The sequence below is a fragment of the Tenebrio molitor genome, chromosome 1 (assembly GCF_963966145.1).
Source record: "Tenebrio molitor chromosome 1, icTenMoli1.1, whole genome shotgun sequence".
In the NCBI taxonomy this organism is placed as follows: domain Eukaryota; kingdom Metazoa; phylum Arthropoda; class Insecta; order Coleoptera; family Tenebrionidae; genus Tenebrio; species Tenebrio molitor.
In genome coordinates this window covers 32,922,293-32,940,730 of record NC_091046.1, presented here as the reverse complement: position 1 = coordinate 32,940,730, position 18,438 = coordinate 32,922,293, and the positions used below count along the sequence as shown (strand labels likewise).

Below are 18,438 nucleotides of genomic sequence, written 5' to 3'. Positions count from 1 at the left end.
CCACTGGTTACTACTTTGCATCCACATTTAATACAGAATTCCATATTTACCTGTGATAAACACAAAGATAAAATTTGTAGTTATTATCCAATTAGTAATGAAACCAAATTTAAACATTTGTTTATAAAAAAAAACAGATTACGATAAAAACGAAATCAATTCAGAATAAACTCACAAGTAGGAAGGTTTTAAAATTATAAACTTACGAGAAAGGTATTGTCTTCCTGCAGATAGATAGTTTTACTTTTAATTTTTCTACTGTGCTCTATCCATTTTCAGATTTTGCAATTCCATTTTATATTTAAATATTATGTTTCATAATTTGATTATTGTAATTATTAGGTATTCTTACGTTCATGAAACGTATACAAAAATTAAAATAGCCTACTCTGGTCTAAAACAGAAATGAATGTATACGTGAAAATTTATTTTGCGTCAAAATGACAAAATAGAAAGTGTTAACCTAACAAAATAAACACGTTAATACGTTATGTGATTGTGATTGGATAATTTCAATTCAAATTACATTTTTGTTTTCTATTTCGCTAACAGATGGAGTTAGTTAAGGGTAAATTTTTTGAGGTTAGCGGAATCAATTGCTCCATTGAAAATCCGAGCTTTGTTACGGCCGTAATAAGCGCAGCGCAGTTCAGATTTAGTAGGCCATGGTTGCCCAAAGACATGACGTGCTGTATAATAACCCGCCTGTTCATTTCATTAAAAAAGCATTGCGAAAATGTTTCCGAGAAAGAGCAAATTTTCGCCGATGAGGGCGCCACATTACGGGCGCTTCTGAAGAATAAAAATGCGGAAAAATATGTTTAAACATGATTTTAGAGTTAAGACTGAGTACAGTAAGTTCATATTTTCTTTCTAAAACAATACTGAATATAATCGTATTTTTGTATTTTTGATTTTAAATTGGAATGTCATTTGAACGAGAAAAACTCTCGGTGACAAAAACGTATAAGATGAATACCTATATACTCTCGTATCAAAAATAAATTACTCCCTAGAATTCGAACTTTTAGGGAAATAACGTTTTCCAGGTTGTGTGTAACTAGAATTTTCAAAGGTTATTTTGAATGCCAATGGTTAACGAACCATATTGAGAAATTAAATCCGAATAAATATGCCGCCAGTAACCAAAATTGATTGTGAAACGAAAAATCATCTAGGTATCACTTAGCGACAAATTAGTCATTTGCAACTGTTACAATTAATTTGCTGTCTTACATTTTTGGGATATCTTTTGTTTGTCACCAGAAACCACATAGCCTTCAACCTAACCAAATTTATGGCAACCTAGTAACGAATATCCCTAAATCCTAGGGAGTAATTTATTTTTGACACGAGAGTAATATCCCCAAAAAGCGCCCGTACACTAGCGCTCTGCGGGGATCACTCAAATTACACTTTTGAACAGGCCGGTTATAATACAGCAGGTCGTGCCCACAGACAATTAAATAGTTGAGATTATTAATCGCCCAATAACAAACGAGTTGATTACAAAAATTTTTCGTTGACGGCAAACTTTTTTTTTTGTGACAAAATTTCAAATTAAAGCCAAATTAAAACCAATTTCATCTTTTTCGATCAATCTAAGACCTTATAAAATACCTTCATCCTTTTTTTGTCCTCAGGGTAGGCCATTTTTAAATTTTTCAACACTTTCTACTTTCACTTTTCCACAAAGAGTGTCAGAAGACGTCAACTCCATTCACATTCAATTTCACGTAAAAATCACGGTTGCTAAGAAAACCTAGTTACCTTTGAAAAATATGACATTCGAATTATAACCAAAAAGGTCGGCTTTTGCAAAAGTGAATTCGTAATTGTGCAGTTAATGCAATATAGAAAACCCTGCTGCACTACCTGCTGCACTATTTGTAAGTGCAAACAATGGAATCTACGACATTTGAGCGCGCGACAAATGAGCGCGCGACAAAAGAGAGCCGCAATATGAGCGCAGCGACAAAAGAGCGCAGCGACAAAAGAGCGCCACGACAAAAGAGCGCCGCGACAAAATAGCGTGAGACAAATAAACACTGTGACAAGACTGAAATTTTCGCGTTTTTTCTGGCTAGACAGCCTCAGGGCGTCCTCCTAGATCGTGTCCCACCATTCAAACCTTGTGCAAATGCCTTTTTTTTCTCTCTTGTTGTGTTTCAAGGTCGCGCCAAGTCTTAGTATAACTAAAGGGTAAGGAAAATTTTCATTCAATATGGAAATTAATTATTGCCTTAAGAAAGGCAAAGGCAAAGGCAACCTGTATTTACCTTCTTTTGTGGTCACGCTCTTTTGTCGCCGCGCTCTTATGTCGTCGCGCTCTTATGTCGCCGCGCTTTTATGTCGCCGCGCTCTTATGTCGCCGCGCTCTTATGTCGCACGCTCTTTTGTCGCGCGCTCTTTTTGCGGCGCGCTTTTGTCGCGATACCCAAACAATGCATGTTCGAGGTTGTTTATACAGCGTGATCAACAAGGACTGAAGCTGTTGGCAGCAAATGACAGCAAAATATTCCCAAAGTATGCTCTAGTGTAAAAACCATTTTAATAAATAAATTGATACAAAAATGAAGTTTGAATTTACCCGTCAAAATTGACAACTTCACTGAAATTTTCATCATGTTGTCATTGTTGCCAACAGCTTCAGTCCTTGTTGATCACTCTGTACATCAAAATATCATCAAAACGTCAAAATCGCAAAAATCGTTGATTAATGAAAAATAGTGTATTAATGAGGTCCATTAAATACACTATATTTTAGACAAAATAATTCATTAACATTGAAATTAACAAACGGTCAACGGAAAACTAAAATAAGACGTTGAATTGCTACCCAATTTTTGAAAACACGATTTCAACGCGGCTCGAGCACTTGGCCGAACTAATTTTATAAGCATGCTTGATGGAGTTGTTTAACTTAATAATTTTGTCCTCATTTAATATTAATTTCAAATGTAAAATGTCTTTAAAATGCACAACGTTTTATTAATTATAAGAAAAATTAACAATAAATGAATTAAATTAAAAACTAGAACCAAAACTCAAATTAAATACATATTCTGAAAATCCCCATTTTCTTCGTAAGTAACATGTCTTGCTGCATGTCATTGCTGCATCCAACAATTTTGTTTTAATTTTAAGAAAATGACTTTTACATATAAACCATGAAAAATTAATTTTTCGTTCTAACGCGATACGTAATTTCTTTCCAATACTTCTTTTATTCAAAAATACACTTGGATCGTAAATTTTGGCAACACAACACACAACTCTTCTGTTATACATACCTGGTGTATTATGAAAAACCTTTGGTGCTATAACATCCTTATTTTTTATTCGATTTTAACAAATGATACGTCAAACAAAATCGTTTTAGAAACACTATAGCCCGACATGATATGATTTTTTTTAACATTATATTTTTTGACAGACCGCAGCTAACTTTGTTTTTTTAAATTGCACTGTATATTTTTTTATCTTTATTCTGATAGATGTTTATCTTCTGAATACACAAACATTAAAATAAAAAATCAAAAATTTGTTTTTAATAAAAAAAATAGAATTTCTAAAAATCAAGTAATCATAACTTTACAATAGCAAATGTTTGAAATTACCTCCATTCTCTCTAAGGCACATTCGACACCTTCCACTGACGCCCATTGCGGCGTTTAATAAAAATTCTGGTGGTATTTGTTCACATTCTGCTACGATTCTTTTTATTAAATCATCTTTGTTATCAGCAGGAGTCAAATAGACATTGTCTTGAATGTCCAAAGCTGTCTTAGTCACTTTGCAAAATTAGAATGTACTTTTATTACTGTTTAATGTGACTGCTTGGTTTTAAAAAAATACATCATCTTTTAATTTCTTCTTTTTGTTTCTATGCATGAGCATGGTTGTTTACATTTTCATATTTAAATTAAAAATCTCTATAAAACTGAGCAAAAAAAGTTAATAGTGCCATTTGAAAAAAAAAGTTAACTATCATTTGTCAAAAACAGAACTCAAGAACAAATACTGGATCAATTCAAATTGTAGCCCATGTAAAACGATTTTGTTTGACATATCATTTATTAAAATCGGATAAAAAATAAGGAAGTTATAGCACCAAAGGTTTTTCATAATACACCCGGTATATATCGGGCCTTCAAATAAATATATATTTAGAGTAGGCGTAGGCGACATTCTAATTCTGTTAACAGTTAAAAGTAATTTTTGTAGGTAACCAATTATTCTCCGGAATTACACAGGTTGCATAGTAAGCTTTTCCCCAATTTCATATTGACATATTCCGTGGAGGAAGAATAGGGAGAATGCAAATATTTTCTAACCTAATTTTATTTCGTTAAATGTCAGACGTTTCTTGTGTCATTTTTTACGCTGGAAAAATGTTGCAAAACAATTGAATTTCCATGCTCTAAATATAAATTTATTTGAAGGTCCGTTACATTGTGGGTCGATAAAAACGGTACCAATTTTGTACGCTCATATTTTCCTGAGTTAGTATCTGTTTTTAATGAGTAATATACCAGTGAAAAGCTCAATATTTATAGAAAAGATGAAGCCCTGTTGTTGTCCAGAACTCAAAAATTGTGCGTCACAACATGAAGACATGCAAAAATTCTCTCATATCTCTCAATTATAAGTTTTACAGAAATGGTTCAATATGCTCCCCATTTTTATTAGCTACCATTTGCAATCGTCTTCACTAGTGATAGACGGAGCAACATCGCACCGAGCGGCATAAACAATCAATCATATACTTTGAGCTGAAGGCTCCTGAACGAATAACGGAATGCTGGAATCAGCTACCTGAGTCAAATATGTATGTAGCTTCTGCAACGGGCAAAGACGATTACAAATAATAGCTAATAAAAATAGAGGGCATATTTTTTTTTCTTTATTGTTTTCTTATTAACAATTTCTCAATACTGAAAACGTTGGCTGTTGTAAATTGTAAATGGCACTACATATGTATCTTTAATAAGTACATTTTTATTTTTTTCAGAAAAGTGTCACATTTGACAAATATTTTTTGACTGTTTTAAATACAACGGTAATAATCGAAATCGACGGAGTGTTTTGGCCAAATGCGTGCGGAGCAGCACCGTCGAAGCTATTTCATATAAAGGGTGTTTTTTTAAATTTGGCGTCGAAGTAGGCGTTGGAGAGTCGATTGAGATCGCACCACTCGTGTAAAAGTGTAAGATTTAAACAGCTGATCCGTGATCCGTAACCTGTATACTGCGTTCACAATCGACAGTTCAACGCCTACTTCGACGCCAAATTTAAAAAAACACCCGTTATAAGGCATTCACGATCTTTTTGGGACCGAGTTGGCTATGGCCATCTAGTGATTTTGTTGGCAGTACCTCGGTGATAACTAAATTCCCTAAAGGAAATTGACACTTTTTGTGTTAGGTTAGGTTGTTTTCACTTTAGGGTTATATTTTCTGAATAGGTACATTGTTGCCGGATCTCTTGAATCTGATCTGTTATTTTTAAATTAAATTAAATCGTTTAATAAAAAATTTTTATCGTATCAAATTATTTTGGCAATTTTGACTGTTCCTTTGACGGAAATTTAAATTATTTTTACACGCTTAATTTAATAAATTATTTAGTTTCTTAGGAATATTAAAATAATAAATCTGGCAATCCGGTGGCAAGAAAATGTCGAACAGACACTGACAGAAAAAAAAATTGCATCCGTTGCATCACTGAGTCAGTTAGTCCAACATGAAAGGAAAAAATCATAGCCAACTCGGTCCCAAAAAGATCGTGAATGCATAATATCTACCTATTAACTATTGGGTGATTCAAAATGATTGTGGCCAAGTATGGCAACTATGTACGAAAATTTATGTGGCAACTGTGTGGGTAGGGTAGAGTTGATATTTCTTTGACAGTTCATAGTCGCGCAATTTTGAAAACTGTCAAATCAATGTGTAATTAATGATATCAAAAAAATCAAATGCACGCTTATGAAATGTCATACAAATGACAACTCTACCTCATCCATACAGTTGCCACATAAATTTTCGTACATAGTTGCCATACTTGGCCACAATCATTTTGAATCACCCAATACTAACGGGCCTACAAATAAATTTATATTAAGAGCAACCTATGGAAATTCTATTGTTTGCAACATTTTTCCAACGTAGAAAATGACACAAGAAACGTCTGACATTTTAACGAAATAAAATTAGGTTAGAAAATATTTTTAATTTTTGTAGTGCATTCCACAGACCATTAACAGAATTAAGACTTTCAAAACCCGTATAAAACATGGGAGACACTGACAACACTAGCGCTGCTCTAGCGTTAGGCCAAACTAAATTACCGAATTTACTCGTTAATACGATCGGGAATTTCCGTTTAAAAAGAAGGTTGATTTGAATATTAATTAATAATGTCATCAGTAATTTTGAATTTTCTAATTTCTGTCAAGGTTTAGTGAATAAATTTTATAAATTGTTCTACAAAATAAAGTACTGGTAAGTTATTTTTTTCTTTTTGAAAAAGTACGAAATATGGTTTTTCAGATAGCAATTTTTATTTTATTTATTTGGATATGGGAAAAATTAAACATAAATGCTTTGTAAACAACAAGATCGGCGATAAAAAATAAACATTTTAAATTTCCAAAATTAGAAGAACAAAGGAAACGATGGATAGAAGCTTTAGGTAAATGTTGCACCACCCTTCAAAACAGATAATGCCTTTATTTGCGAGAAACATTTTAGCAACAATTTCTTTACTCAAAAAACAAAACTCTATAAATACGCCCTACGTCGATTTTTCTTCGTGAAGACAAACAAACTTCAATAAACAATGTTAGACCAGCTGAACAAATTGAAAATTCTACGATTACTGAAAATCCCACTGTAGAGAATCTAATCCTTCCTGTTATGCCCAAGGCCCAAAGTAGACACCCAACAAAATCTTCTAGTGTGTTGCAAGTACTTGAATGCAAGAAAGTTAGTAGTCTTACTTCAAAAGATAGAAACATTTATTATATGGACCGATATCAGCGAAAAACAATTTCAAAATTAAAAAACCTTTTGCACGATTCTAAAATTATCTCCAGAAATTTTAAAAGTTAACGCAAAATCAAATTATTAAACTAGATCTACCCTTCAATTCAGTTTCACTCGCCTTTTAAACTAGCTTACTAGCCCACTCATGCCCAATAAATCCCAATTTACACACAAACTCGTTTAATGAATTACTAATTTGTTGTATATGTTAGAATTTGTATTAAAATGTTTAATACTTAATTAGTCGTTTTTATTTTTTTTTAATAAGTATCAATTTAAATTAAATTGAAAAAAAAATAGGCAACTAGGTATACAGAAACTAGTCAGATATGCAACTTGTTATACATTAGTTTGGCCTAACGCTCGGGCAGCGCCACTTGAGCTCGTCCCCGGAAATCGTGGAGGGAGAAAAGACTGGAGATGGCACTAATTCAAATAAGTGTACCCGCCCGCGAAAACTACAGAGTCATAAAAGGTTTCTGAATATAGACGCTAGGCCAATGGTTTCCTTCGCCTTCCTTCCAGGCGCATTTTGCTTCTTTATCTAGCGCATGGTGGACTGGGTCATAAAAGGTTGTTGCACGTGCTTTTAGAGGGTTCGCATTTTTAACATGGGCAGCATAGGAAATGCCATCTCCAATCTTTTCTCCCTCCACGCCGGAAATGTAATCCCACTTGACAGTCTTACTATAGTTTAATTGTCTGTGGTGCATTCTCCCTATTCCCCCTCCACGGAATATGACAATATGAAATTGGGAAAAAGTTTACTATGTAACCTGTGTAACTCCGGAGATTTATTGGTTACCTACAAAAATTACTTTACACTGGCAAAACCATAGATCTCATAAAACTCACCTGTTTCGATCAGGGTAAAATTAGTATATTAAAGAGAGTAGACTCGATCCTGGTTCCTAGGGGCGTTTGTCGATTGTTGATTGGCTGCACTGTTATTGTCAAAATTGTTAGCGTCGTCTGCGCTGATCGTAATAACAAGTCGTGCCAATCGCTCAAAACTCTGCGTCCGGAAAAAAGTCTCTGTAAGCTGATTGGAAAGTAAAACTTTTGTATGGCGATTAAATGTTTCTTCACATATTCGAATAACTGTAAAAAAGCAGCTACTTGGAAAATGTACACATGCTCTTTTTAGGTGGGGAGTTGACTATTGAGTCTGCAATGTAGTGAAGAATATTTTCATTTGCTAGAGAAGAATTATGTTCAGTGTAGGTGGAGGAACAAGTAGGGAGTGTAAGTGATGATGTTGAAGGTGCATTCAAATTTGGAGGTTGTTTTATTTATTTTTTATTTCTTAAAACTTTGTCATTATTTGCATTTAAATTAAATTGCTCATTGTTAAAATATTTCAAGAGTGAAAATAAAATGTAAATTTTATGTTAACCATTTAGATTTGCTTGCATTTACTTCACAAAGTCTGTGGCAACTAGGCTGCCAATTCAATGGTTTCCCAATATTTTGGATCCACAATTGTCTGCGTGACGCATCGTTTGGGAACCGAAACATTTTAATACCTCTTTCTGATCTGGCAGAACAATAAGGTGCCGTGCAACCAACCATTTTAAGAAATTTTTCTGTTTTGAATTTGGCGCTTGACCGAACTGACAGATATTTGAAGCTTGATAGTAAACAGTAGATGTTGCCAACAGAAAATGTAACTCTCAAAAACTCCCCTAGGAACCAGGATCGAGCCTACTTTCCCTTATATACCACTCTAGATCAGGGTATGTAGGTCACTGACCTGTACACCCTCAGTCCGACAGGCTTATGCCTTTCATGGTTTAATTTTCTCGATCGCGCGATGGGTGATCATTCACGTAAATTAACAATCATTCATCGCCCATCATATCGTTATCCATATATTTTAATTTAATCAATCATTTAATAAAATATAGGAGTAATTCTGTGGAAATCAATCTTTTATTTACAATTTTTACACTTTACTTACAAGTACCTACTGTTTACAATGTAAAACACATAAAATTAAATTTACAACCCAGAAAACAAAATTAATTTAGTGTATTTTTGTCGTATGTACAGTTGCGGCCAAATAAAAGCGACCACTAAATTGACATTTTGTGTCATCTTTATAAATTTTGGTAATTCAGGCTTTTAAAATGAAAGTTTCTCTGGCAACCAGCTACCCATAACTGTGGCACAACATAACAGTGACGGATGATGTCAATTTGAAAAATAGTTTTTTATGTCATCTCCTAGGAGATGATTTTTCAGGTGATTTAATATTTAATTCCGATTTACAATAGACAAAATTGCTGCCCAGTTTTATTTGGCCGCAACTGATAAAATTTTTGCTTCATAAAAATATCTTACATTTAAAAATATATCTACCAATATGGATAGCAACTGGTATCTATGATTACTTTCATTAAAATAATAATTTAACAGTGTTTGTGTTGTAAATTGTTTATTTACATAAAGGTAAACAAAGTTAATAAAGGTTTGTAGTGAGACTCTTGAGGGAGTTCGGATGATCATATGAATAATGATTGATTTGTCCATGCGTGCATCCCTTTTATAGCCTGGCTGGGGATGGTGCGGCACGCTCCGACGGCGCGCAGCTGATGATGATGGTAGGGGCCCAGCGATTAGATTCTCGCTAGCGACGGTAGCGCTCCGAAAGGGTTAATACGGGGCGCTTTGGTACTACATCCGTGATTTATGCTACAATAAAATTATGTTTAATGAAAACGTCATTTGTAAATGCTGACCAGGTAAGAACATTTCGTAAAATCATATTTAATTATTTACTACAGTCTCTCTACCTGTTGCCTTAACAATGTCATTTTTATAGGCTCGAAAAATCTGTTCTACTATTATGCAAACCGAAGTTCATATTAAACTGTGTTCGGTTCGCAAAAAAGCATATTTTTATTTTTTACAAACGTAGCAAGTAATTTTTTTTGTTGCTTTCGAACAAATATAACCAGCTATATAAGTTACGTTTTCGATGAACGGTGACAAAGACCACGATTTTGTAATACATATAATCGTGGCCGAAAAAATCGTTGTGAAGGTTGGTTACATCGCCAATTGGTGAAGGAACATTCCTGCTTGACGAAACTGATAATATGCTCACATCCTCAATACAACAATTAGAATTATAAGAAGTACTCCCATCATTTGTTATAAGTAATTTATTATAGGCACTTTCAAATTGTTGGGCGTTGGGGTTGTTATTAAAGCCTCCCCGCCCTCTTATAAAACTAAAAAAAGTTTCTATAAAATCCTGGGATAACTTAAACGTTAATAAATAATCCATGTGGTATTGTTGGATAATCTCAAACACTTCAAAAACATTTTTTAATGAAATAATAAAGCCCAAAAACCCGGTTTTTCGTTATGTTAAAATGACACGTGTACCATTGGTGTCTTGTTGATTAACAATAGTATATTATACACCAAGGTAGAGAACATATTTTTCTAAGCCGAGCTGGATTATTACCCGAGACGCGAAGCGTCGAGGGGAATAATGTCAGCGAGGCTTAGAAAATGTTCTCTACCGTGGTTTATATACTATTCTTTTCACTGCTAGATATGTTACAACCCTTTCTGATAATAATTATTAATCAAATTATTTTGTCCGATGCGACGATCCGAGTTCTCATTTTTCAACGGTTGCTATGAAAATCGTCTACGTTAACCAATGAAATCAACGAAAATCTTTTGTTGCTAAGTGACGGCTGTTCATTATTGACCTTGGTTAATAATGAAAATTATTATTAACCTAGGGAGAGAAATTCTACTTCTGGGGTCGGTTCGAGAGTCAATAATGACGCCTTCTGAGACTAGTAGTGAAAAATAGTAATTATACGCCAAGGTAGAGAAGACATTTTTTTAAGCCGAGGTAGTTTATTCCCCGAGAAGCGAAGCTTCGAGGGGAATAAAGAAGCGAGGCATCATTTACATTTTGGCAAAACTTTGCAGTAGCAGTGCATGCTTCAAACTGTGGCAGCCCAATGTTTTTGACAAACGATAAAGATTTTGTGACGCTTTCGCTCAGTGTTTGAGCTGCCAATTTTACATTCATTCGATTATCTGTAAAATTAATATGTTTTTGTGTTAATTTATTTGCGGCATGTAACCCCTCTTCCTTTTGTAAATTATTAAGTTGGCATATATGTTCCCACAATATACGTCTACCATTTCCATCTACAATAATTTTTGTATCCCCTAAAACATTCCAGGCCAATTTAATCATATGAGATGGGTCCCATATTACAAAATTTTTTTGGCTATTTGCAGGATTGATAATAAATGACTTAAAGTGTAAAGTGTCGACTTCAAAGTTTGCACCTGATTTACGGCACATTGCCAAATTCACTGCAGTCCCATCAAAATAATTGAATGGATCTTTGCCCCTGTATCATTTAAAAGTATTAAACAATTACTTAAAAGATTTGCTCGTTTGTTCGCATTTAAAGCTTTAATGAGGAAATATCCCACTGGAATCTTCCAATTTCAATTTAAATCCACAGCAAGAAATACTAAGGCATTTTTGGCCTTAGTTTGACAGTCACTATCAATATTATTGTCAGTCCCTAAATTAACACCACCATAAAACTTTGATCCATGGAATATCAATTGCTCTTTTATAGAAATTTCATCAAGAACTAAATTAAGTATGAGGGGACCCTTCTCTCAACAACGAACCTTTGATGACACAGCAATAAACGCTTCTTTCGTGAAACCTGGCTGCCCATCAATGGTACTGTACCATTTTTTCAATGTGCTTAGATAAGGCAAAAATAAATAAAATTGTAGGGCGAGTGCATATTTATCTAATTTCAGGGCTGTATTGCTTCCTTCTTTTCTTTCTTAAATTATTTTCAAAGAGTTCTCTTACAACTGGGGTGGCTCCATTCTGGAATTTAAATAAATAATTTAGTGCAAAAAGTTTGCTAAGAATGTATAGTAGCTAAAAATACCTTAGTACTATTTTGCATAGATCAAACAAAATCGCACCAAATCAAAGCAAATATTCACCTAAACATTAAAATTTTGTACCAAAAGAGATTCCTCTGCTTCCGCACTAATTAAATTCTTTCTCTTCAAGCAAGTAACTAGCTGCTCGAGTGTAGAAATTTTCTTCAACAGTCTCCTGTTCTTCTGTTTTAAAACTTTAATAGTGCTCTCATGTTTCTTAAATTTGTCCTTCACCATTTTCAATACAGCTTGCGTTCTCCTTGGTGTTGCAACATGTAGTGATGCTATATCACCAATGTACCTAGGAGTCTTTACAAATTTTCCTCGCTTGATACATAATGGTGTAACAGGACGTTCTAATTTAATGTCTTGTTCATGTAAGATAGGTGTAACAGGAAATTCTAATTTAATGTCTTGTTCATGTAAGGTAGGTGTAACAGGAAATTCTAATTTAATGTCTTGCTCATGTAAGGTGGGTGTAACAGGAAGTTCTAATTCCATGTCTTGTTCATCTAAGATAATATGATTAAATAAAGATTTAATAAACATTACAGTAACTTACTTGCTGTTGCTTCATTTGAAGCAACATTGTATGCAATTGGAACAGCTGAAGACTTCAATCGCCTCCTACCTCCAAATTTGTGATCGTTTATATTAACATAATCTCCTGCTGTGAAATGTTTTGAGCAGATTTTTAGGTTTGTAACATTATCCACATCTTCATTTAACCCACAAATTTTTGTCCAATGTAAACGAGTTTCAACATTTGCAGGGAACCTAAAACCACATAACTCATTTCCAACAATATTGAAAGATGTAATAATATCATACCCATGGAACACTGGTGGATTAAGCCATGATTCTTGAAGTTTTAATGAGTTGTGAATCAAACACAAATAACATGACTGTTTGCCCATCTTCAGTCTATAATGCCTAGGAAATAAATGTTTTATTCCACTAGCTTATAATTGGGAAAAATGCACTCACCAATAAACGCAAATAACACAGGAAAAAGCTTACGACGCAACAAAACAAAGCAAAACACAACTAATAACCCTAATATAACCACAAATATCTACGGGGTCTCTTATCTATGTCAAGATTGTCAAGGAGTATAGAATAATAGGGAGGGGAGATACGGCCGGTCGAGTGCAGCCGCTATTAAATAGTACGCCCCAAGAAAGTGAATAAAATCAGTTGCGTTGTGATATTTAATGTGGTTTTCTAGTTTCTCATACTCTGAATACATTTGTGATGCAAAAAAAAATTATAGTGTTTTATTTTCCTGCAGTTTTATTGTTAATTCCCAACATCTCAAGTAGTGTTAACTGGGGCGTACCTCACGGGTTGCATAAAATTGCGCCCGTTTCCTTGTCCGGGCACCGCTTCAATTTACCGCGCCCATAAGCTAGCTCTGTGAGCTACTGAGCTAGCTTATGTCCCCTCCCTATTATACGCTTGCCCGATATCGTTTTCTGTAAAGTCACTAGAAACTAGTTTCTAGTGACTTTAGTTTTCTGACGACTGCCGCGCCGCCTCGCGGAGGCAGCGCGCAGCTCTCAGTTAGTGTTTTCAAAATTCCGCCTGTCTTGATATGTAATATCATGGTAATATCACTCATTAAAACACATGAGTTTTTAAAATTTTCGCATTCAAGTGTACAATAAATCATGCAAATAATAACTTGCGACTTTCAGTCGATTGATTCGAGCTGTTCACGGAAAAAAACTTGTCTAAAGGTAAAATTTTCGATTCGGAATTTAGAGAAATATTGGCGCCTCAAAACACCAATCTCTATAAATTGTTGCTATATTTTAAATACAAATGAGTAACTTCAACGATACAATTTCGATTGGAGACGTTTTAAGTGTAATTTTTGAGATTTGGCGATTAAAAATTTTACGATTCCCTAATGGGCGAAGGGAGGATCCCTCGCGGGAAGTCCCCGAGCAGCGCTCCATCGTGTCGGAGTGACCCGAGGAGATCCGAGGACTGCCGACGAGGGGAGCGCGTGGGGAAAAACTCCTGACTTGTAATTAACGCGTCGAGGAGAATAAACCGATTAAAAACGTATCGACTTGTTTTTGGGCGCCGGGCGTTAACAAAAACATTGGGCCGCATGATTTCCCTTTCATTAAAGTTAAAGAACGTCGTTAAATTGTTTTGTCTCTGTCTAACATAGTGCTTGGCATATACTCTCACTTTGTCTAATCAATTACATATTTAGCTAATGAAAGGCTTAACGAATGGGAAATCATACGGCCCATAGGTATTTAAAGAGGAACTAGCGCGATTTTAACAGTACTTATTTGGAACATTCTCATTGCCAAAGAGCAATTTCATGCACAAAATTGCGATTTTTTGTCTATCCTTCTAAAGATCAAGTGCATATTAAGATGCAACGAAATAAAAATGTTTTGAGGACAATAATTCCTAACGTTCAATGGTTTTACTTCAAGTACTTTGTCCAGTGTATTTAACGCACTACATTAATCATGAAAATTATTAATGCAATTGAAATTAACTGTGTTATGCGTCAACTGTTTATTTATTGTATAAAAAGTATCAATTAATTGTTGTTTTTTAATTCTCACGAATAAGAGGTTCTTTGTTGTTAGCAAGTACGCATGCCAAATACATGATTAAAATTTCAATTACCGATTCTTTTTTTCGGTATTTTGGAAACCCGGAACACAGCAAACACCTCCCCGATTGATCATTCTTTTCTTTTTTCTAAATAATTTGAATTTCTTACTTTCAAAAAGTCGATTTTACACGTCGTCAAATACGAAACTGTTTGTTTGCAAACTGAAAAACGCCGAGCTCCGCCGCTTGGCGTCGCGTCAATCGATGTCGGGCAAGCGTATTCTATACTCCTTGATCTACGGGGTGATCAAGAAGGACTGTTTAAGTTGGTAACACTGAATTGTATTTTAAATCGTATACCAGGAGTAACTTTCGGTTGTTGATGGCTTGTCGTTGTTAATGCTATACCTAAAGTCCATTCAAAAATCAAAAAACCACCACCTGTTGTTTTAGGTTGGTAAAATTTAAAAAACCCTAGGTAGATATTTTTTTATACTATGTTGGTAACTATAAATTATGACATTTATTTGATTCAAAATAAAATTCAATTGCTTTGAATTCCGTTCATATTGTTTTATTAGCAGCACGTTTCATTTATTTATTGATTCTTATTATTTTTACTTAAACATGCCCAGAAAAACAAGACATTTAATAAACACTTAACCTCAAAATTACAATTCTCATCAAATTTTACACTAAACAGCGTTGCCGATAGTAATTATCGAGGAAAATGCGACGTTGGTGGTTTTTTGATTTTTGAATGGACTTTACATCAGATATTTGTCAAATAGACCAACAAAACATATCCGGTTGCAGTGTTATAAATAACCGAATTAGAAAATTTTCTTAATTGTACTGCCAACTTAAACAGTCCTTCTTGATCACCCGGTATGTACGGGATGATCAAGAAGAACTGTTTAAGTTGGTAATGCTGAATTTTATTTTTAAGTGGTACAACTGGACCTGGAGTAACTTCCGGTTGTTGACGGCTTCAGCCTGACAGTCGCATCAGTGACAAGTCAAATTTGACATTTCAAATTAAATTAAACATCCTGGTGAATCGTTCGAGAGAAGAGTTAATTTACTCGTATGTTTAGAGCAAAATGGGGAGCACTTCGAGAATTTCATTTAGTTAATTTTTAGATTATTATTCCGAATTCCAACTTTGATTTCTTTTTGCCGTTAATTTTTACTCTCATAACCTACCATTTTGTCGTTATTAATGCTACGCAAGGAGGTTACTTTAACAACCTCCTTGATGCTACGTCTGTACGTCAGATATCTGTCAAATACACCCACAAAACATATCCGGTTGCAGTGTTGTAAATAGCGGAATGGTATAACGGCCAAACGCCAAAACAAATGTCACAGAATGTTGCTGTGTTTTGTATCTCGAGATCTTTGCTTCACTCTCGTATCCACGTTACCTATAATCTGTTTCAAAATCAAAAATCCACCACCTGTTGAATTATGTTGGCAGAAAAAAAGAAATGCCTAGAATAAGTTTCATTTTTTTGGGTTGACCCAACCTCCCGCCAAAATTTGACATTGAACTGTTGAGTTTATTTACCCAACACAAAGTAATTATTATGTGCAAAAAGGTGGTAGCTACCATATCATACCTTTTGAGTAAAATAATAAAATGAGAATAAAAAACAGGATGAACTACGACCAAAACGACTGTCAACAGTTTTCTTTCATAACCCCACTTTTTTCTGACACATGCAAAAGGTGGCGACGTTGTCGTGTTGGTGGATTTTTGATTTTAAAACAGATTATATACAGGGTGTTAGGGAATGGTCTCCCAAGAATGTCAGGGTGAGTTTCTGAGGGAAAATATGGTCTAAAACCTTAATACCATTTTTTCCCAACATGAAAGGTGCAGTTATCACAGACAGGGATGGATAAAAACCCTCTCCAAAACCGTATCCCAGGTATTACTCATATTTTACAATTAGTTATGACAATTCCAAGTTTAATTAGTAACTACGCGGTCAAGGTACGCCGACGGGAGCTTAGAGCTGGAGGTAACAAACTCTCGGCCGCGAGGGGACGCAGAAGAATAATCTGAATCGGCTTGAGACCAGCGACGTTTCTAGTTACTCGGGTAAATGAACGTCGGACTATTTTACCGACCAAGAAAGAGTGATAGAAGCGCTCGGGGTTGTACGATGAGCCTCCCAAGCCGCTTCGAGCAGAGCTTGATCCGTCTTCCCCAACCAACCGTTTACCGACAAACCCGAGGTCCCTAGAACCGCGACGGAGGTTTCACGTTAGCATCTCAGAGCCGCATCGAGCAGGACTTACAGCCCTTTCACAATGGCGTTAACGTTACGTCGATGTTAAAACGTTAATGTTAACGTTAGATCTAATTACATGTATTTCAGTACTTTTTATAAATTATTTCCGTTGGCTAATGTTAGAATGTAACGTTAAGAATCCAGAATATTTCTAGAACTAACGTTAACGCTAACAATATCATGCAACATTAATTTTCACTATAACGTCATTGTGAACGGTCCACAATGAAATACATGTAATTTTGAATTTCTAGATCTAACGTTAACATTAACGTTTTAACATCGACGTAACGTTAACGCCATTGTGTATGGGCCTTTAGGTCCGCCTCCGCTAACGGTCATAACTTAACCGTGGCCTCCAGAGAAATTTACTAGACAACCCCACGACTTCCTGATTGTCACCTAACTCCCATAGTGGCGCACTTACAACATTTTACTTTAACTCTTCCGAAATCTAGCGGTGCTTAACAACAACATAAAGAAAACCCGAGTTTAATTCATAGTCCAGTCAATATAAACATAAAAAAGGGTCCGACCTTGCAAAAGGTCATGTAGTTCTGATTTTTTAATATGTTGTTTGGATCTCAGCCAAGAGTAAAACACCAAATTTGCAACTTCGAAAGACTTGTGCACGCTGCGTGGTAGCCAAAGAACAGCAAAATGTTTGCACTATTTTCAGTTTTTGCTCAATATCTCCTAAGATATGAGTCTCAGAAAAAGTTGAAGTTACTTTTTTTAAACTAGATTACATTCGCTACAGTTTGAGGCCCAAGCGAACTTTGTGCATGCAGCAGTTTCCGAGATAGAGCTCTTTAAAAATTGGGTATTTTTTCCAAGAAGTAAAAATTTTTTGTTTACGTCTTGTATTTTATTAAATATCGTCAAAAATACTCGCCCCATGAAAAAAGTCATGGGCAATGAACTTGAAATGTATTTATTTAGCTTTAAATTGAGATCTGACGGACAGCTGCAGGTCCAATGCTTCTCTAAAAAGTGGCATCTAACCGAAAACCTCGAAAAAGGGAATTTGGGAAAAATAAATGAAAACAAGTTTTCAGCGCATCAAACATCACGTATAGGGCCTAAACCGATCAAATAAGTTATTTTTACGTAATTTAGTATGTGTGGTTAACAACTTGAAGAGTCTGTGAAGTTGGTGGAGAAATACTGCCCTCAGCGCCAGACTTGTTCTGGTTCTGATTGTATGGAAAATCATTGAACACCCCAAGTATGCTCGTTTGGAACGGGTTCATGGAGCAAATGACAAGTGGTCTTGATTTTGATCGACCAAGAATTATTTTCCTCTCATTCATTGGCGCGCTTTAATTTGAGCTCCGGCGGGTACATGTCCTGGCATATACAAGTATGTTTATCATGAACCCCATTTTTACGGTCCACTGTGCTAGCTCACCGCTGGAGATTCCACGCACATGTGCCAATCCACCGTAGCTTTTCATAAACCACATCAGCAATCAAATCTGACCATAGGCTGGGCCAAAATTTATCGGATCGGCGGATTGTAAAATTTGTTCCATGAATATCTTAAA

General features: G+C 35.1%; 1 protein-coding gene across 4 annotated transcripts; it reads right to left on the bottom strand.

The window, feature by feature from the left end:
• Window positions 1-9,469: 9,469 nt before the first annotated feature.
• On the bottom strand, window positions 9,470-13,031 carry LOC138128647 (uncharacterized). 4 transcript variants are annotated; one of them, XR_011158821.1, is made up of 6 exons: window positions 12,993-13,031; window positions 12,837-12,938; window positions 12,568-12,782; window positions 12,087-12,517; window positions 11,733-11,943; window positions 9,470-9,743 (listed from the first exon to the last, which is right to left on the bottom strand). XR_011158821.1 is itself a non-coding variant. In XM_069044866.1 (5 exons), exons 2-4 carry the CDS (start codon window positions 12,920-12,922, stop codon window positions 12,066-12,068), a joined length of 753 nt encoding a protein of 250 aa, XP_068900967.1. In that variant the 5' UTR covers window positions 12,923-12,938; window positions 12,993-13,031; the 3' UTR covers window positions 9,470-11,943. The 4 variants fall into 4 exon arrangements, 2 of the variants coding, with proteins under 2 accessions (XP_068900967.1, XP_068900961.1); XR_011158833.1 differs by having other exon boundaries at window positions 9,470-11,943; window positions 12,008-12,517; XM_069044866.1 differs by having other exon boundaries at window positions 9,470-11,943; window positions 12,066-12,517.
• Between the last annotated feature and the right edge of the window lie 5,407 nt (window positions 13,032-18,438).